At 44.2% G+C, this 21,316-nt stretch overlaps 1 protein-coding gene across 11 annotated transcripts in view; it reads left to right on the forward strand.

Moving 5' to 3' along the window:
* Positions 1-16,932, forward strand: part of mtmr4 (myotubularin related protein 4) — a 37,677-nt gene extending 20,745 nt beyond the window's left edge. For 9 of the 11 annotated variants that reach the window (XM_076101178.1, XM_076101172.1, XM_076101179.1 and 6 more), the window contains 17 exons: positions 2,603-2,719; positions 3,699-3,728; positions 4,341-4,423; positions 5,917-6,083; positions 6,208-6,304; positions 7,786-7,899; positions 8,024-8,223; positions 8,851-8,979; positions 10,468-10,579; positions 11,081-11,276; positions 11,481-11,666; positions 12,011-12,181; positions 12,519-12,673; positions 12,871-14,329; positions 14,469-14,579; positions 14,746-14,834; positions 15,169-16,932. In XM_076101178.1, coding sequence (XP_075957293.1) covers positions 4,380-4,423; positions 5,917-6,083; positions 6,208-6,304; positions 7,786-7,899; positions 8,024-8,223; positions 8,851-8,979; positions 10,468-10,579; positions 11,081-11,276; positions 11,481-11,666; positions 12,011-12,181; positions 12,519-12,673; positions 12,871-14,329; positions 14,469-14,579; positions 14,746-14,834; positions 15,169-15,346 — 3,408 coding nt within the window. In that variant the 5' untranslated portion in view covers positions 2,603-2,719; positions 3,699-3,728; positions 4,341-4,379 and the 3' untranslated portion in view covers positions 15,347-16,932. Of the gene's footprint in view, positions 1-2,602; positions 2,720-2,740; positions 2,859-3,698; positions 3,729-4,340; positions 4,424-5,916; positions 6,084-6,207; positions 6,305-7,785; positions 7,900-8,023; positions 8,224-8,850; positions 8,980-10,467; positions 10,580-11,080; positions 11,277-11,480; positions 11,667-12,010; positions 12,182-12,518; positions 12,674-12,870; positions 14,330-14,468; positions 14,580-14,745; positions 14,835-15,168 lie in introns of those variants that run through there. The other 2 variants (XM_076101180.1, XM_076101171.1) reach the window with 2 other exon arrangements.
* Positions 16,933-21,316: the final 4,384 nt, after the last annotated feature.

Here is a 21,316-nt window from a genome sequence, read left to right on the forward strand (position 1 = left end):
GTTTCACATCAGCCGGAAGGAATGTTTTATGCAAGGTGATTAAAGAGATGTATTCTCTATAGGCGACATAATGTTATAGCAGTCATAAAAGGTCTTATAGTTCCCTGAAATCAAAATGTTTAAATCCCTCAGAGAAGTGGCTCCATTAAACTGTACTTTAGTGGACGCCGCCATCTTTACAGTTGCACTCAAAATTATTCAAACCCCATTGCAAATTAGGTTTATTGGCAACATTTACAAACTTTCAGCTGTTTTCAATAAACAACTCAAACCAGGACAATTTAAATACTAATGCAACTAATACTACAAGTGGTTTCTCCTAATTGAACACAAAATGCCACTTTTAATGACACTGCAGTCTCAAAATGATTCAACCCCTTCATTCAAGCATCTTTAGTACTTAGTAGAGCACCCTTTTGCTGTTATGACCTGATGCAAACGTGATGCATAGCCAGACACCAGCTCTGACAGCGTTCCTGAGGAATCTTGGCCCATTCCGTTTGATTGCATATTAGAAATATGGGTAAGTCAAGAGAATTGTCCAAAAAGTTAAGAGAAGAGATCATTGCCTCAACAAGACAAGGTACAAAAAAAATAGCAAAGGCACTGAATGTTCCTAGAGATACCGTTGGAAGCATAGTTCGCAAGTTAAAGGAACACTGGCTACGCTACCTGGACGTGGCAGAAAGAGGAAGCTATCAACGGCTGCCACCAGACACACGCTGAGAAGAACACCCTGCCTACAGTGAAGCACGGCGGTGGCTCGGTGATGCTGCTCTGCTTCTTCTGGCACTAGAAACCTGCAGCGTGTGGAGGGCAAGATGGATTCAATCAAGTATCAGGAAATTCCTAGGAGAAAACGTCATGCCGCCTGTGAGGAAGCTAGAGCTTGGGCGTCATTGGACCTTCCAACAAGACAATGATCACAAGCATACCTCAAAGTCCACCAAGGCTTGGTTTCAGAAAAAGTCCTGGAAGATTCTAGAGTGACCGTCACAGTTGCCGGAATTGAACCCCATAGAAAATCTCTGGTGGGATTTGAGGCCACTGCCCATGAGGAATAGATTCCTCAGGAACGCTGTCAGAGCTGGTGTCTGGCTATGCATCACGTTTGTATCAGGCCATAACAGCAAAAGGGTGCTCTACTAAGTACTAAAGATGCTTGAATGAGGGGTTGAATCATTTTGAGACTGCAGTGGCATTTTGTGTTGAATTAGGAGAAACCACTTGTAGTATTAGTTGTGCTTGTGTTGAGCTATTTAAATTGTTCTGGTTTGAGTTGTTCATTGAAAACAGCTAAAAGTTTGTAATGTTTCCAATAAACCAAATTTGCAATGGGGGTAGAATCATTTTGAGTGCAACTGTATATGAATTAAGACATCTTTTAAAAGTTGGCAACTGTAGCTGTGTGTCTCTTCCACGTGGTCCACGTAAAAAGCTAAAGCCCTGCCCCATAGGAGGAATGTTTACCTCTGTTGGGAACCAGTTATCTTAATGTTTGGGTCTCGTTGCAGCAAAAGCAGGGGCTTGGCTTGGCTGTGATGAAATGGGTGCAGTAAGTAAGAATGTTAATGGTCAGTTTGAGATCCCTCACTGTACTCCCAGCACAGTCTGCCTCCCAGCGCCTGCTCGTTCAGGCTCACCAACAAGCCCTCTGTGCTCACAAAGGTCCTTCTGTAAACCTACTATGTGCTTATTGGACAGCTACACATGCACACTGTTCCTCCCATGTCCCCCTTTTAGTCATATCTGTAATGGCACTCTGTCATTACAGATATGTGGCACTCTGTCCACGATCATTACGAGCTTAGCCTCTAGTACGCAGGACGGACGGTGCGAGCAGACACTTTACCTCTTGGTGATGTTGTAGCACTGAGTCTTGTTTGCATAATGTCGATACCAGTGCCGATATGATACTTGAGTTTCACTAACGATACCAGAATGATACATTCCTTTGAGGAATATAAACTGTTTTATTTGCAAAACCTTTTTTTCTCTTTAAAAAACAAATTAAAATGCATCGGTGTTGAATTTTGTTTTAATTACAAAGCAGGTTTGCGAGATCTTCGCATTAATTAATTGCAAAATGATGATTTCAAACCAGAATATTAAAGAAGATGTAAACGGGACTAAGAATCTGACATTTCAAGGCTAATTTGTTGAAAATGTTTTTTAGCAGTGCTAGCCGGTCTCTTTGAGGTCCAATGGTTGGTTGGTTGGTTGCTCTCCCTCAGAATAAATTGTAATACCATTGGTGATCTCTTAACATTGGGTTAATGCAAATCAGTAAATGTTACTAACACCGAATATGGTGAACATGTTGAATAGCACACCTGCTAAACATCATGTTAGCAGCTAGCATGGCCTCACAGGGCAGCTAGCATGGCTTTAGACACTTAGTCTTGTTAACGAGAGATCTATATGGCGATCTTCAATAATTAGAATTAACTTGGAGAACATGGAGAGTACACCCTTTTTAAAAATAGAAATGTGGATATTATGATTTTGCTCTCAGGAGAGCTATTAAAGCCAATAATCAGATGTTTGTGTCATGTTTTCGCTATTCAAACCTCAACAATCTGCTTGTTTTGTGTCTCTACAGGTGCCATTCGCAGTTCTTCAGGGGGAAGGGGTGGAATATCTTGGCTGTGCCGATGAGGCCGTCATTGCCATTTCTAACTACAGGCTCCACATCAAGTTCAAGGACTCTGTCATCAACGTGAGTGCACGTCTCGGACAATAAACACACAGACGAACCACAAAAGTAGAGTTTCCCTTCGGTCCGAATGGCACGAGTGTCCCTGTGATCCTCGACAACTTCTATATGCGATGTCACTGCAGAAGAGGAGAGAGAGGAGGTTAGAATGTGTAGGCCTTTCCCCTTTCCCCCATATCAAATGTACAAACGCATAATTCTGCTAACCAGGCAAATAAACCCTCAACTATTGTAGCACATGAAGTACCCATAAAGCGGATTTAGTCATATCCCAGCGTAGTTGGCATGAAGTTGTTTGCACCAGAAATGTACCACAGGAGTTGCGGGCCCCCTGATCTACAGTCTAGGCTCCAAAGGTCCGCCCCCCACTGGCTCGCTCCTGCTGACGTCAGACCTTGCTCAAACACAAACGGGCCAATTGTTTGCATTCGCTGGCAGCAAAATTCCTCCTCCTTCCCAAACCTGTCATCTTTTCCAGAAGAATTCAGCTTATGGAAAGAATGACGGGGATTTAAAACGAGGAGGAGGAGGTGAGGCCAGATCAGCAGGATGTTCAGGGTGCCTCTTTACCTTGACTTACTTTATCAGAGGAGAGTCTCATTAACACAAACGGTCCTTATCAGACTCCTGCCTTGACCCCAGCAGCACAGATGAACCCTGTATGAATGCCAACAAGCCCTCTCATCGCCCTACTTCTAAGCTGTTTTCATGCCCTTTGCTCCCGTCCATGTTTGTCTTTCTCTCCATGATTTCCATTTGTCTTAGTCATGTGCTGCAAGTAGCACACTTAGGAATCTTTTATTATTTTTTTTCAACCTCTTTGATGTTTTCTTTCCTTTTAACTCTTCATTTCCTTTTGTCTCCTGAATGTTTTTGGTTTAATAGATTTTCCATTTCCTCCTGTCTTGTGTCTTCCCTCCCTCCCCCCCCTCCCCCTCCCTCTCCCTCTCTGTGTGTACTCCATGGTGTCACTGTGTTTTAGACCTACCCAGGTGTGGACAGTGAGATATCTGTGAGTACCATATGATGAAACACCACCCTCTGCCACTGTCTAGACAGCTTAAATCATTCATTTTAAACAATTAGTGCACTGAGGACGGATTGTAATTTACACTCAACTTAGTGGTAACACTGGATTCATTGTTGTCTCTGAAAGGAGAAACTATTATTGTGGTGCAGTGTGTTGGCTGACCTTCAGAACCATTTTTGTTTTACTATAAGACATGAAATAGGATTTACTCATTCATACACGATGCAGAAATGGCTGTTGCATAAAGCTTTGACAAAAAGTGAAGTTGCGTGGGTGATTTTGTAAATCTTGGCAGCGACTTCGTTAACGCCTCAGTTCACAGGAAAATATATAACAATTTAGAAAGCAGAATAAAATATCCTGCAGACCACAAGTTTATAGCTGTTTGGTATCGACACCGAGGTCTAGAGGCAAAGTTAAAACACTTCAGACGCCTTCTCCTCCACAGCGAGCTCATAAAGCCGTGCTATGTGTACTCTAACCTGGATTTTGGACGTACTAGACCAGAGGGTGGCGACCTCTTTGCAGATGTGCTGTCTGCTCTGACAGCTGGCCATCAGGCTGCTCACACGTGCACTCTGTCTCCCCCTACAGGTGCCTCTCAGGCTCATAGATAGCGTGGAGAGCAGAGATATGTTCCAGCTGCACATCATCTGCAAAGACTCCAAAGTTGTCAGGTAAGGAGAGCAGCTCCCTCACGTTAAACATGTCCGATTAACCCTGCAGGTAGATTGATGCTGTTATTAACATGAGTGAATACAGTACAGTGGTCTGGTATGCATTTTAATGAATAATACAATAGCTTGTGTGGCCGTGAGGAGACACTTTATACACACGACCACGCTTAGCTGCTAATCAATATTCCCAGCTGTAAAATTAAAGGTTACAGGCTTACAGTAGTAATAACGTGATGTTAATATATTTCTAGTGCTGTTCTAGCTCCTCCATCCTGTCCTCCTAAATGACCTAATGACTTCAGTGATTATGGAGATCATGTCTTGTGTCCTCAGTTAAAAAGGGTTTCCCTGCTTATGTAAATCTAGGTAGAGGGAGGAAATGCAGTCTTCTGATGCTCTTGTGTTGCCACGATAACAAAGTTATCATTAATAATGTTTTAAAGTTCGGAGAGACACGTTTGTTTTTCTTCTACTTTCTGTTTATGACGTCTCCTTTGGTTTGCGTCAGTGTTATCATGACAGACTGCATGTCAAGCCAGTCTGATGTCAGTATTTGTATGAGCAAGAGTGATGAAACAATTAGTCGGTTAATTAATATGAAATGTAATCAAGAGCGTTTTTTTGTAGTTTGTCATTTATCATGAAAAAACATCACACCGCTGGGCGAGCAGCATGTTGTCTTGTGCTCTGGCAAGTTGTGATAGCAAAGCGTTCAGTGTTTTCTCACATTTTATACACTTGCATAATAATGAATGGTAACAATTATTGAAGAGTAATGAAAGTAATCATAAGGTGCTACCCCGTTTTTAAAATATTTAGTTTTTGATATTCTCATGTCAATATATCACCGAAACATGGGTTTGAAAGCAGAAAGTAATGATCTAGTCTGTTGCTCTTACGTATTGTGTCAAAATCCAATCAATATTAAAGTATCACATACACACTCATACAATGTGTAGTGAAAACATGTTATACCCAGCTCCAGAAGCAACTACCAAATAGAAAAAGTAAAATATATTCCTTCAAACTTAATGTGACCGTATCGTGCATGGCTGCGACGCTATTGCAGTGTCAAAATCTGTCCAGACAGACGGGCAGAAATATAAACATCTGGCAAAGTACTCGCCACCACGGCTGTTGTAGATCGCACTAGAGTAGAGGTCTCCAGGAGCACTTTGCCACGATAACTGGCACTCAGACTCATAAGATGGAAACGACACCAGCGTTGCTGGAAATGCTCTTGTGTTCATGGACATCTGTGACGTTCAAAATGAGGGAAGCCTTTAAATGCTCCGCAGCAGATGTGCCATCAATGGTTCCTCATCATTTGGCAGCCACGTTGTTACTCATGTTTCAAGGCTGGAATACAACTGAACATCTGAACAAATTAGTTTTTCTTGTTTTTCTTCTCACAGTCCTCATGAAGTTGTAACAAGATATTTAGTAGTTGGATTTCACGCATCGTTCTAATCTTCATGTTTGGTGGTCCACAGATGCCACTTTGCAACGTTCAAGCAATGCCAGGAGTGGGTCAAGCGTCTGAACCGGGCCAAAGCTCACCCGTCCCGGCTGGAGAACCTGTTCGCTCTGGCCTATCATGCCTGGTGTCTGGGAGGCAACGCTGACGACGAAGACCAGCACATTCATCTCTGTCGCCCAGGTCAGCACCCAGTCACAACAATCACTACTGACCTTAGATTTCTGAACTGGGCTTTCTTATTTTGTGAAAAATGTTGATATTCCTAAAATAATGTCCTCCCTCCGTGCTCTCTCTGCGTGTGCAGGTGATCACGTGCGTCAGAGAATGGAAATGGAGGTCAAGAGGATGGGCTTCGACACGCAGAACATCTGGAGAGTGTCGGACATAAACTGCAATTTCAAGTATGTAACCGATGCTTTACCATAAATAGAATGGCCCCTCTGTCGCTGCAGATAGCTGTACAATACTGTCACTGTAAAGAGTCGTGATGGTCGTTTACAGAGTGAATGGTGAGTGACAGTGTTTCAAAGAGCTTTTTGAGAGCTGTGACAGAGAGTAGGACTGCAATGAGGACACGGTAACTACAATATGTCCAACCTGAATAGATGAGGAACAGCCTGTGGATACATCTCAGCACTGTAACAGCCCTTAAATTACAAGAGTACGCTTATTATTATTATTATTATTATTATGTTATTATACTCATAGTCATCACGTCATTGTTGTTTGATTTTCTTGTTTCCATGCCAAAGCATTATGGGCAATGTAGTTGCAAAATTTAACACATGATTTTCCCTTAAATTGAAGTACGACAGAACACAAGTATTCATTGGTATTGACATCCCTTAATGCTGCATTATCAATATTAGGTCCCAATGGCTACACACGGTCATGATTTTAAAAAAGTGTGAAGAAACTCCAACCACTTCTGCAGTGTAATCCACTTATTTGCAACTTGTGTGTATATATATGTATATATATATATATATATATTGAGTGTGTTCCAAATAATCCATTAGAATGCTAAAAGCACTGGAAATGGCTTGTTCAGCAATTTATTAGTGAAACGACCGTTGTGGAGGCGGATCAACAGTTTCTATGGACATTTTGATACACTTGACATGCTTTTGCTGATTATTCAACACTCAATAGAGTTGCAGTGGACTATTCCTTTATCAAGGCCTTCAACAACTCAGGTCATTGTGTATACTGGCTCGCCTTTGTCTGACCTCTCAGGCCAGTAGCCCTCTCGCCAAGTCCAGTCTTTAACAACAACACACACACACACACACACACACACACACACACGTAAATGACATTGTAGCACTCGCTCAAGCAGAAGTAATGCGGTATACAGTGTGTGTTCCTGTGTATCAAACTCTTCTGTCTCCTTTGCTGTCTGGGCAAATAAACGCTCCTAAAAAAACAAGAGGTCGGTCTGCTCGGAGGGAGAAAGAGAGCACGTCCTGCTGAGGGAGAAAGAGACACAAGACAACTGGCTAATTAAACAAGCCGCAGCCTGCTGAGGCCCATGACTCAGCACAGTATCTCTCTCTCTCTCTCTCACACACACACACACACACACACTGTCTCTTCCCTCCGTAGACAGTCAGCAGGTGAATAGACGATGAAGAAAGTATCATGAGAGGATGAGTAGACCAGAGACAGATGGAGTCAGGCAGTCTCACTTTGTGATTTGTTCTCTGTCGGAGCTGAGAGTTCTTGATGAAGTAGTGACCCTGAGAAACGGCTCAATGTCACTATTGTGTCTTGGTTTGGGGAGTTGTTGCTTCTCTTCACTGAGCCTGGCTGTTTAATGTGTGCAGCAGTATCTACTGCATTTCCTCTTCATGATATTGAGTCTTGTCCTTCTTGTCTACAGGCTGTGCGCCAGCTACCCACAGAAGCTTCTGGTTCCAATATGGATCACAGACAAGGAGCTGGAGAGTGTGGCTTCCTTCAGATCCTGGAAGAGGATCCCTGTGGTGGTCTACAGGTGGCTTTACTGACCCACAGTCATATACACGCCATCACATGTTTTCACAAATATGCACAACAGAGCTTTCCTTTGCGATATGTACTTTTAACTTGTTTACTGACTCTATAACCTTGACCTCCAGGCACCAGAAGAACGGGGCAGTGATCTCCCGATGTAGCCAGCCTGAGATCAGCTGGTGGGGCTGGAGGAACAACGATGACGAGTACTTGGTGACATCCATCGCCAAGGCGTGTCAGATGGACACCGGAGCCAAGGGTACCTGTGGGGCACAAGGCTGCCGACAGCGTGGGGAAGCTCCCGACTCCTCCGATAGTGATTTTGGTAAAGCAGTTTGATTTATGCTTGCAGAGTCATGCATGCACCGTTAGAGCGCTTAAGCTTTCAAGACTGCATTCAAATTTGTGCTGATAATGCGAAAATGTCCTTGTGACTCAGAACGAAGAACATAATGTGTCATTCATTTCCCTTACTTACAAAGTGGACTAACGACAGATAACGATGCTAAACATAAGTGCCAAGCAATACATTTGACTGTGGTTATTTTTCAAAGACGTCTTCGACATCATCTCATAGAGTGACTTGACAGGTTTGTCACATTATGACTGGATGCACAACAACAGGCTGTAAGGGGAGTGGCAGCACAGCACGAGTGCAGGGAGGAGGAGTTTAGCTGCATCCTCAGAGTGAATGCTCGTCTCTCTCCGTGGAAGCTATTGAAAGGGGTTTCTTGACTTGTGATTGGTACCTATAGCAACACTGTGGTTGTGCCATCAGGTGGAGATATTGATTTTCAGAAGGTTACAAATGGTCCGTTTCTGTTGATTATGCCCCTGGCAGCTCTCTGGTTTAATACTTTCTCTCTCTCTTCCTCTCCCCGGGAGTTTGATTCACATAAACGCTTTTCCACTCGTAAAAGTCACGTCTCTGTCCTCCCGCCTGTATCTCCAGACTCGTCTCTGACGGGCGGCTCTGGCTGCGATGAAAACACTGTGCCACAGAAGCTGCTGATTCTGGACGCTCGCTCATACACCGCTGCAGTGGCCAACCGAGCCAAGGGCGGAGGCTGCGAATGTGAAGGTTAGTTAGTGCGACCAAACATTCGAGAAATGTCGTAAACAATTGAATGAATCTTTTGCCTGAATGTGTTTTCAGGGCCCGATTTAGTGATTTGGTTCCCGAGGCAAACCCTGTCTTGCTTTACTTTTCACTCTTTCTCCAACTGTGAATGTGGGTATTGGCAGTGGTGGAAGAAGAAATCAAAATCATAAGAAAAACTATTGACTTTAAATAGTAAAACCATAAGTCCGCACACAAAAAGTCCTGCATTCAAATGTTTACTTCGTTACAATCTGTACACATGCAACATCCTCTGTCCCGGGACCCTCACATCGGTACAAGAAGAACTCTCCCAAAAAAACCTTTAACAGGGAGAGAAAAGTAAGACACCTCAGGGAGCAACAGAGGAGGATCCTCTATCAGGATGGACAGACGTGTGATAGATGTCATGTGTACAGAATGAACAACATAACAGAGTTACAACACATTCAATGCATGTGACTGAATTATTCATATGAGAGTAGTAAGCAGAATAATGATGGAAACATTAAGACTACTAATAATAGCAGCAGTGGATATAATAGAATAACAATGATAACAAAAGCAGTAATGTTATCGACAATAGCAACGCGACTACTACTACTAATAATGATAGTAGCAGTGGGTAAATGTAGTAGTAGTACAATGTTTACTAAGTATTAAGGTATACAGCTGAGTTGCATATTTTGAAGTTATCTGGGGGCCCTTTGTATGGTTTTTCAAGGCAAGAGTCAGAATAGTAACATTAACTTTTTATATCTAAACACAAACTATATCAGTTTGAGGGCATTTTAGTTGGGGGCCCAGGTTGCCTACCTTGTATAACGGTAAAGTCCGGTGTTTCTGACCGTGAGTTGGGTGTGTTTTGGAAATTGTATTGCTCAGGACCCAAGGAAGTGAAGTGTTGAGTTTCACAGTTTGTGTGAGTGATTCTCGAGAAAGCTGCAAGCAGCAAAGCCACAGGCAAGGCATTCAGCCCGTTCTGAGCAGGCATCTTTTCAACGGGCACTGCACCAGTACATGCAGTTCTTTGTTGTTTTTTTGCCATCAAAAGTGTGTGGCACCTAAAAGCATTCCAACTCCTGGCAGTCCTACAATGCCTCTGGATCTTTGTTATAGAGGTCGATCTATTTAGAGGCCAAAGTTTAATGAAGAAGAAGCTGCCTGCAAAATCTCAAAGTATGAGTAGGTAAAGTTGGTCTGTGCTGCTTCTGATCTCGCGTCTATTTAAGAAAGTGCTGCTCGGTCCTGGATCGTAAACAGTAGCCTCGCTGTGCACGGTGCCAAACTTAATGCGAATGTTTGACATCTGATCTCCAGAAAGCAAGTGATTGCTGCCACCAGTGACTCACTGCTAAAAAACACCAATGTTACATTTAAGTGAGATAATAAAAGCACCATCATCTGAACACATTATGCTAACACGAAGCCTTGTTTATGTCCTCATCAGAGTTGTTGTTTGTTTTTTAGAGTACTACCCCAATTGCGAGGTGATGTTCATGGGGATGGCCAACATCCACGCCATCAGGAACAGCTTCCAGGCTCTGAGGACCGTCTGCAGTCAGATCCCGGATCCAGGAAAGTAAGTCGATCTGTTTGACCTTCATCTCCGAGTGTCTCCCCCCCCCCCCCCCCCCCTAATGGCTTCACCTCACAGAAAGGCAACACCACGCAGAAATGGGAACGCTGCCACCATCCAGTCCCACTCCTGCGGGGGTGCCAGCTGTCTGTCTGTACACACTGACAGTGGATACGTGTATAAAGCATTTCCATCTTTTAGCATCGCTGACTGTTTGTGTTTATGTGTGGTTGTATGTACAGCACATAGGTTAACCCAGCTGCTATGATGTCACACCAGGTTATTTTAAGACTTGATGTTATTCTGATGTAGGGAGGCCTCCGTAGATATAGGTCAAAGGTATCCTCCTCCTAACCCCATCAGCCTAACAACCCAGAGTAACCTAACCCTGGGTTACCATAGCTGATGTATATGTATACACTATCTAGGCTCCAGATCACGTCAGTTGGGACAGGCTCTATATCGATTTGTACTTATCTAATCGCTCACCTCTGGTGTTTCCAGCTGGCTTTCGGCACTTGAGAGCACCCGTTGGCTGCAGCACCTGTCCGTCATGCTGAAGGCAGCCACTCTGGTGTGTTCTGCGGTGGAGAGGGACGGCCGTCCTGTTCTGGTGCATTGTTCGGACGGGTGGGACCGCACACCACAAATTGTAGCCCTCTCCAAGGTCCTGCTCGACCCCTACTACAGGACATTAGAGGTGAGAGTCTGCACGCTTTGGCCCCAAAATGTTTCATGCAGTTGGATTTTAGACGAAGAACTTGTGGAATAAACCAGGAGATGTCTCTTTTAAGTGTCCGACAATGTTATTGGATTACATTGCTAAATCACTGGAGTCTTAAGTATAGTGTATGTTGCACTGTAATATCATCACCTTCAGTACTGACTGCCGTGTCGTCCACAGGGCTTCCAGGTGCTTGTGGAGACCGAGTGGCTGGACTACGGTCATAAGTTTGGGGACCGCTGTGGCCACCAGGAGAACGCTGACGATGTCAGCGAGCAGTGTCCCGTCTTCCTGCAGTGGCTGGACTGTGTTCACCAGCTGCTCAAACAGTTCCCCTGCCTCTTTGAGTTCAACGAGGCCTTCCTGGTGGGTGGTCGCACAACACTACATGGACTGTGTACATCTTCATTTTGTGACTATTTCACCAATAAATGTCAGTGTGAGAACATGAAACCATCTTTAAAGACACAATACATGTAATACATGAACTTGTATATTATGAATCAGTTTTTTGCATTCCATTATAATCCTTGAGCCATTACCTCAAGTTGCAGCCAATAAGAAGTGCGAACCAACAACCTAATTTTGTAACAAGCTAATCGTGTTTCACGACAATCAGCTGTTTGAATTGACGGATCACGATCAAACCTTAAGGAATGTAAATCATTGCCGTTGTGAAAGGTCTGACTTCATGCTCCACGTGTGTCCAGGTCAAGTTGGTGCAGCACACGTACTCGTGTCTTTACGGGACCTTCCTGTGCAACAATGCTCGCGAGAGGGAGATGAGGAACATCTACAAACGCACCTGCTCAGTGTGGTCTCTGCTTCGCAACGGAAACAAGAACTTCCAGAACTTCCTCTACATCCCCAGTCATGATATGGTACCTACCACTGTCCTTACAATGTTATTACACTATTACTTTTAGACTATTATTCATTTGTAGAAACAACGAAACAAAGAGAACAGTGGTATTGATGATTAATGCATAGTATGACTGAATTTTCACTTTCATTCTCAAACTGTATTTTTAATCAAACTCACTTCTAGTTTGATCATACTCGCCATAATCCTCTGTGAATGATTTCTAAGAAAAGCATAGAAATGGTCATAGTTCTCCACCCACAGCAGTGGTAGAACAGGACTATGAAAGTAACGGGCACCATCATTACTGTATGTTGACCTTCTGGGATTGTCCCCGTCACTTGTTTGTCTGACAGGTGCTGCAGCCAGTGTGCCACACACGAGCATTACAGCTGTGGACAGCTGTCTACCTGCCCACCTCGTCCCCCTGCACCGCTGTGGACGATTCTATGGAGCTCTACCTCCCCCCGAGTGTCACAGGAGATGAACTCACCTCCCGGTCCCTGGACAGGTGTGTTGGTTTGATGCAAATCGGATCGGTTACACAGTATCTGTACTCACTGGCCTCTACAGTCTCTACAGAAATTAATTCAGATATCCCTCATGTTACATAGAGCCAGACTGCCCTCTACAGTCCCACACAGAGAATTGCATCATTGCCATTTCTGCGCCTGTGGAAAAAAATAGAATCTATTTTCTGACTTCCAGACTTCCCAAGACCCGCTCCATGGACAACCTGCTATCAGCTTTTGAGAACGGGATGCCCCTGACACGCACTTCCAGCGACCCAAATCTCAATAAGCACTGCCAGGAGGGTCGCTCTGCCCCCGAGTCCTCCCCAGCCATGGAAGGAACCTCTGCGCACGTCTCTGAGGTCGAACCTGACGCTGGACTGGACAGCAGTGAGGGGGAACCTCTGCATCCGAGTCCTGCCAAGACCCCAGAGGTTGTCCCGGGTACAGAGGGCTGTGAAGACACAGTTGAGGAGCCCTGTCTCACCACACAGCCCCTGCCCTCTCTACCCCTCTCCCCGGTCCTTCTCAGTGAGGACGTCCCACTCGCTCACACTCCCTTCCCCACTCCTGTCCTTCAACAGGCTTTGCCTCAGATCACTAACTCTCCACTCCCTCCACCCCCGCTGGAGGCTGAGAGCCCCCGTAGGACTGCTGAAAGCACCACGTCACCCACTCACAGGTCAGAGCCCTGCTTACCTCTCCCCTGCAAGGGCACCGAGCCTGCAGCCACAGCACCCACCTCGCTGCTTAACGGCCACGCTGACGGCCTCCCAGAACCTGCAGACCTGCTGGATCTGAAGCAGCAAACACCACTCCTTCCCATGGAGGACTCCACAGAGACTCTCACAGGTGAGGGAGAGCTTCCCCCCGCCCTGCCACCCACAGTGAGCCAGGACCTCACCGAGAATAATTTGAATGAGGAGGAGAAGCCTAAGTCACAGGCCCAGGTTCAACCCCAGAAGGAGAAAGGGGACACGAGCACAGACGTAGGGAAAGCAAAAGAGCGCGTGTTGACGGTTGCAGTAGCTCCTGTAGACTGTAACCAGGTAGCACCTCGCCACCTGATCCCCCAGAGCCAGTTCACAGACCTGTCCCTGCTCGGCTCCCACTGGGAGAGCGTCCAGGGTCTGGTACAGTCTGCCTGCAGCAGTGCCAGTCACTATGGCGCCAGCCGGGCCCTGCAGCACAACACTTACCAGAGCCGTCGGCTTGCCAGTAAGCTGCTCCGCTCCCAGGGCTTCGCCATCGGGTCCCAGTGCTACCGTAGAGAGGCTCTCTGTTATCCCAGCAGCCCCCTGCAGGCTGGATGGCTGTCTGCTGCCAGGAGTGCAGGCTACACCGGTCTGTGTGGGTCTGCTGCCGCTGCCCTCAACAGCTACTCCCTGGCGGGTCATCAGCTCCTGCCCGCCTCGTACTCCTCGCCCTCCGCTTCCAGCTCCCCTCCCCCACCCCAGACCCCAGCGTACCTCGATGACGACGGGCTTCCGGTGCCCATGGATGCCGTGCAGCAGAGACTGCGGCAGATCGAGGCCGGCTACAAGCAGGAGGTGGAGGTGCTGAGGCAGCAGGTGCGACAGCTGCAGATGAGGCTGGAGAGTAAACAGTACAGTACGCCTCCCTCAGAGCCCGACATCGACTATGAGGACGACATCGTGAGTAGCTTTTTCAGTGATGACAATAATGACAGACTGTCCAGTGCTAGAAGCTCCTTTCTGCAGCGTTTGCAGATGTTTACTTGTCTCTTCTCACATTACTGTCTGTCACCTGAGCTCGTCTTCTCTCTGTTCTCAGACCTGTCTGCGAGAGTCGGACAACAGTAACGAGGAGGATTCTCTGTCGACCCACAGTGAGGACCGTCTTTCTGAGGGCAGCTGGGATCGAGTGGAACCCAAGGACACAGAGGTCCGTGTGCTTTAGTGCTTCAATGCCTAAAATCATTTCTATCTCAGCCCTTCACACCTTCCTTCTTTCCCCTCACCTGCATGGCTGGGAGCATCTCCTTTTACAGTACTGTTCTGATAGAGGTGTCTGTCTGTGTGTGTGTGTGTGTATGTGTGTGTGTGTGTAGGTCACGAGGTGGGTGCCTGACCACATGGCCTCCCATTGCTTCAACTGTGACTCTGAGTTCTGGATAGCCAAGAGGCGTCATCACTGCAGGTGGGGCTTCACTGTAGTTTCCTTGCATATATGAACACAAAGAATCTCAAATTAAGAAAATGTAAAGATGTGTGTTTCTACATTAGTGGTGTAACGGTTTGTCGATCCGTACGGATCCCCCCCCGACGGTTTGGCACACATGTGAACCGCGGATTAATTAACAGTTTACACAGAATTACCCTCATCAAAGGTTATTTCTTGTGCCGCTTATGGTTAGAAAGTGTTTTTTTGGAAGAAGCTATATTTTAAGCATTAATGTTTTGCTGCAGCAAGTATTTAGTTTGAAACCCAGGCGTCTTATATTACTAACTTCCTTTGTGGTCTTCATCTTCAGGAACTGTGGCAATGTGTTCTGTAAAGACTGTTGTCACCTGAAGCTGCCCATCCCAGACCAGCAGCTGTATGACGCGGTGTTGGTCTGCAACACCTGCCACGACCTGCTCCTCGAGGCCCGCACCCGCGAGATCCGCAGCCAGCAGCTCAAGAAGGCCATCGCCACAGCCTCCAGCTGAGAGAAGTGTTGCGTAGCATGGCCCGCCTCGGCTCTGTCCTGCTCGTTTAGCTGAGCGCCCCGTTGTAACCCCAACCTGCTGTGGTTTTGACTGCAGGGGCTGCAGGAAATTCTTGCTCTTTGGGAGGCTGTTTGGGAGCGGAGATGCTCTGTGAAGACGGTCTGTCTGAAAGGCGGAGAGGAGGAAAAGGTGTGAGATGGAGGTGTGTCAGCGGGGGAGGTTTTCCTTTTAGAACAAAACCTCCTGTTGGAAGACACTTTCAGCCTGAAGCACTGAGGCGTCGAGTGGCCTCCACACAGCTCCGTCCTCTAGCGGTGCCCGGTCCGAGTCACATCTCCAACCTGTCCACCCCATTAGAGTCACGCACCTTTAGTACCAAACACCTGCACCCTCCTTATAGACACTGTCTCGTACTTCAGAGGACAATCTATCACCCTTCCACGTGTCGGGGACTCCAAAGCCTTTACCTGTACTACTGGAGGCTTTCAACTTTAAAAGAAAAAAAAATTGCTGCTACAGTATTTAAAAGTCTAATTTTGTATTCTTATTTTGTGCACTACTAGCTGTCGTGTTTTTGAGGGAATTTGAGACCAAACTTGAGCAAAAGGGAGAAATCTGCTGTTTACTTAGTCATTGCATCGTTTTCTTGGAGCCTGAATGTAATATGTAAATGGATAACTGGATCGAGTTTATGTTCTCGTGCATTTGGTGGGTCGTATATGTGTTCATTGCTGCAATGTGTTTTCAAAATGATGTATATGCACAGTCAACGTGGTTCCGTCTTTATCAATGCTTTTCTCCAGTATAGCCATGTCGTGGCATTCGACGCTCTGAGGGATGTGTGTGGACCGACAGATGCAGTGTGCGTTTGTTTTGTGGGAAGCGTGCTGGATGTGTAAAGAGGAAGAGAACACGATATCATTGGGCAAAGCAGATTTCTGTAATATCTACTTCTAATGTGAGAATATTACATCTGAAGGTACTGTATTCTGTGACGTGTGAATGAATGGCTTGATGTCCATCTGACTGACTCCTACTCAGATTAACTGGCGGTGAAGACTGGACAAAGTGCTCGGAGTTTCTTCTTCTGTTTAGGGGAGTTTGGCCACAGTCCGCTTTTAAAAAGATGTTTGTGTCTCCTGGTTGTTCTTTGAGACAATAGTGCCATATTACGTTCCGTCTCATTTTAAAGCCTTTTTTTTTTTTTTTTTTTTTCTTCCTCTGGATGGCAGCAGGTTTCTAATTGGCCACCTATCTCTATGTTTTAATGGTATAGATAGTTAGCAGCTTAATTGAGACAACTAAAGATTAACAGATGGTTCGGTTTGATAATGAGGCTAACCGTTTTAATGGTTGATGGGATGTCACTGAGTTAGTTAACCTGTGTGATTTTCCATTGTCTAATATTTGGGATTTTTTCACACGGTGTCCATGAAGTCAAAATCTTTAAGAGGAACTCAGAAATATAACACGCAGTTTTCTGATTCGTAGTGGGGGCTAAAACATGTCACTTAATGAATAATTGTTGTAAAGAAATGCACTGTAAAAGTTAAATCCCATGGGTTAAAATAAAAGATTATATCGTGGATCTGTTGTCTATCGTGCTTATTTTTTACAGCGCTCTGGGAATGGTATTCAAAGGGTTTATGTAGTGTGCACTTTGTGTCCGAATTGATGAGACCAAAATGTCATTGCCAGCAAATCGGGTGATAATAAGGCTGAAAAATCATAATAATCCAGGACAACCAATTGTTAAGAGGCCCAAACACACTGTGAATGCCCTGGTATATGATAGAAAGTGAGGAGTATGACTGAAAGAACAAAACAATAAAGAATAACAAACAAAGGAGACAAAACACCAATGAGTTGGGTGTGTGAGAAGAATCTGTGTGACTGCAAAACCTCTCAAATTAAAACTAAAATGCGAAACTTTGTGCTCAAGTAGTCGAATCAATGAAAACAAATCCGTCTAAATGATTTACACTTTAAACTTTTCACTGTACTACCTGACAGCTAGAGTCACTAGTTACTTTTCAGAATGAAACATAATCCGTTTATAAAATATTGTTGGCAAACTATGCTGTGACTTTTTTCAACATACTGTATACTATACAATGACTTGACGTACTAAACTAGGATTTTGTTTTGACTTATTTCGACTTGCTGTACTATGACTTTTTAACATAATGTACTTTGACTTTTCATCACGTCTGTCAACATACAATAGTATTACTTTTTTTGACTGTTATAACCAACTCAAAGGCTGCACCATTAATGAGCCTAGACGAGTGTAAAAGTACAAAATACGTTACGTGTCGAACGTTAGACTTCAGCTGGAATAGCTTAGCTTTAGTTCTTTGTGTACATATAGAAGATTGAATAAACTAGCTAACAACTCAAAACTTAAAACTCCCACATAGAAATAACACCGCGCTGTTCCAGAACTTGTGCTATGAAGAGAGTATTCCATTAAATGACTGACCTTAGAAATCGAAGAAAAGGCCACAGCTGATGCTGATCATATACTGTCCTATACTGTACATATATCAATACTTTCCAACCATGGTATGATATTCCAGGGAGTAGTAGACAACGTTGTTTTTCACACACAAACAAGACTAGATATCTTCTGCATGGCTGCTCTAGGTTCATTGAGCTTCAAATAGCTTTTATCAAGTTCGGAACCTGTCGTAAACCATAATCTGTCTACAAGTCGTATGTCATCCAGCTGGATGGGTGAACTCCACTAGCACAAGTAAACATAACCAGCTTCAAGTCAGCGTGGAAGTTGTCCGACATGTGAAAAGGGCCCCGTCACTCGCTGCCAAGACATAACCTGGTAGCCCAGTGTCTACATATTCATAATGCGATACAATTTGAGAAATAGGCTAAATATCTTGACAATCTGCTGTATAACAGTCTGTCTGATTCATTTTGCCCTTCAAAAAATCACCTCAAAAGGACCTGTTGGTAGGTCATGCACTCGGTTCTGCTAGGAACCCTCTAATGTGCTCGAGGACTCAAATATAGAACTCAAATATAAAGGGTTCCTCCAGAAGCTGCGAGCTGAACAAACGTGCTTGCTGGAGCCCACCGTGGTGGTCAGAAGTTGTTGGGGGTTCTTCCGTATGTAAAGGATTTCTTGAAGCCCCTCTAAAATTATTTTTAAGTTCCTCCCTATTGGATATGTGAGACACTTAGTTTTTACAGTTTACTCTGTACTGATTAGTAGTATTGATGGTAATGAGCATTTAAAATGTGATGCTCTGCTTTTCAGTGAATAAGTGACCCAAAAGTATATCCGGTAGTTAAAGTAAGCTCCACCTCTACCAGTTAAAACATTAAGATGCTGCTTACATTGTGTCAACTGTAGTTTAAGGATGTGAAAACCTCCCAGCACTGCATTAAAGAAAAACAACAGCAGTGCTTTCCCCCCATGTGTCCACTAGATGGAGCTTTACTATCAAAGGTAATGCAAGGCTGCACGTGGGTGTTGGACTGCAAGGAGACCTTCAGCAGAGCAAATCAAGACACCTCCAGTAAAGGGTGTAAAGTTCCTCCAACATATGAATCAATTTCCTTTCCTGAAAAAAGGGAAGCTTACATTGTTATGCGTTAAATGTTTTATTACACCCCCCCCCCACACACACACACACAAAATTAATCCAAGACCATTTTGTCCATTTTCCTCAGGCTCATGTCCAAAGAAGAGCAACGCAAGCTAATTCATGTTTTTAAGAGGAGATTCTCCCAGTGTGCCTCACTGTACTTACCGAACTTTTCAGTAGAAAGAGTTGAGATGTCTTTGCAAAGTGTTGCACTGACTCGACGGGTTTTCTGAATAGGGTGAATTGGGCGTGAAAATAAACCTTTTTAAAGATCTCAGGTGAAGGGGTGTGTGTGTGTGTGTGTGTGTGTGTGTGTGTGTGTGTGTGTGTGTGATAAACTGTTTACTGCTCAGTCTCACTGTTTGAGTCATTAAACCCCACTGCAGTGGATCAGTCATTACACACCACAGAACTGTATTTTGGTGTTGATCCCACATTTTCTCATGAGATACCAAATATGTTTTGGAATTTCAAATGTGTATTAAAAGTAACGAAGTACATTTGCTGAAGTGCTTTCCCCAGTACAATCTGAGGTACTTGAGTATTTCTATTTAATGCCTTTTGACACTTCTACCCCACTAAACTTCAGAGGGAAATATTTAGACTTTTTGCTGCACTACTTTTATCTCACGGCCAGTTGGTTATAAGATGCATTATAATAGATTAGCTGTTAAACCCACCATCTCCAAGTAACATTGTATATTAATACATAAATGTTATTTATCCAATACACACTTCATACATTTTGTTGCTAATACTTCTCTAATAATGTTCCTTTGCAAAGCGTGCTACTGTAGATGTCATATAGCTTCAATAAAGATCCGGAACAAGCTGACTCGGGACATATCAAGTACTGTACCGACGGTGTGAAATACAAGGACTATTCTAACCTTAAATGTAAAGGAACAAGGGGAAGTAAGAGATGAAGAGGTTCAGTCCAATAATAATATTCATCTAGAGACGTATGGGATTGGTACGATACTAGAGCCACTTCTTGAGGACATCAGAGTCCTTGAAAACTCTGGTATAGAAGTAGAAGTTAATGGACAAATTGGAAAGCTGTTTGGAACTCTTTGTATTGTGACAGCAGATCATTTGGCAGTGCATACACTGTGCGGCTATGTAGAAAGCTTTTCTGCACACAAATTTAGTCAGTTTTGTGTGATTGACACGGAGGAAGTACAGTCAGTGTTTGATGAAGACCATGTTGTAAAAAAGGACCAGAGAGAACTATGAGCAACATGTTCGGGTCAGTGATCCAAGCTCAACTGGTGTAAAAGGGAATTCATGTTTGAACAGTCTGCAATATTTTCATGTAACAGAAAATACATGTGTGGACATAATGCATGATGTACTTGAGGGTGTGGCTCCTTTGGAGGTAAAGTTGTTGTTGCGTCACTTCATTCATGACGAAAAGCTTTTCACGTTGGAGCAACTTAATCTCAGGATTGCTGGTTTTGACTATGGTTACAATGAATGAGAAAAACAAACCAAGCGTCATTATCAATTTGAGATCCTCAGAAAATTCTGTCAAACAAACTGCCTCCCAAATGTGGAGTCTCTTGCAAGTTTTACCCTCTTTAGTCGGGGATTTCATTGATCGGAAAGACCAGTTTTGGCATCTGTTCATTTTGTTGAGGTAAATCCGTAGCATTATTTTTGCACCTGTTGTCAGTGTTGGGCTTGCTGTTTTTCTTAAGCAGCTCATCATAGGTCACCGTACACTTTACAAGAAGCTGTTTGAACGGAATCTAATTCCTAAGCACCATTTTATGGTACACTATCCAAGAATGCTGTGTATGTTTGGACCTCTTTCTCATTTGTGGTGTATGAGATTTGAGGCAAAGCATAATCCCTTAAAGAGGCAAGCACATGTGGTATGCAATTTCAAAAATATTGCCAAAACACTCGCCTATAAACATCAGGTTCAACAAATGTAGAATTTCAAGCTTGGGGACCCTTTTTGTAAAAAATACAACGTCGGCAATGCCTACCCTGTGAACATTGGTTCTTTAAAGAAAGCTGGTCTTATACTCGAGGGACTTAAATCAGCCATGCACAAAGATTTCACAATTGGTGGCATCATTTATGTTACACATTCACTGACTGTAAATGGCCAGACATACAGGACTGGATCTGTGCTGCCACTAAAAACACAGTATCACGGGGAGCACTTATTTGGTCAGATAATTCATGTCCTACCCCAGGAGGAGAAGTTACTCTTTCTTATTAGAGTGCTTGAAGTTCAGTGCTTTGATGAGTATTTCTATGCATATGTTGTGCAACAAACTAAAGATTTTGAAATGATAAATTTGGACAATGTTGCAGATGTTCGACCTCTTGATATTATGTCAAGTTTTAG

Source organism: Anarhichas minor, unplaced genomic scaffold (assembly GCF_050575085.1).
Source record: "Anarhichas minor isolate MPS153535 unplaced genomic scaffold, ASM5057508v1 ptg000027l, whole genome shotgun sequence".
NCBI classification, from domain to species: Eukaryota; Metazoa; Chordata; class Actinopteri; order Perciformes; family Anarhichadidae; genus Anarhichas; species Anarhichas minor.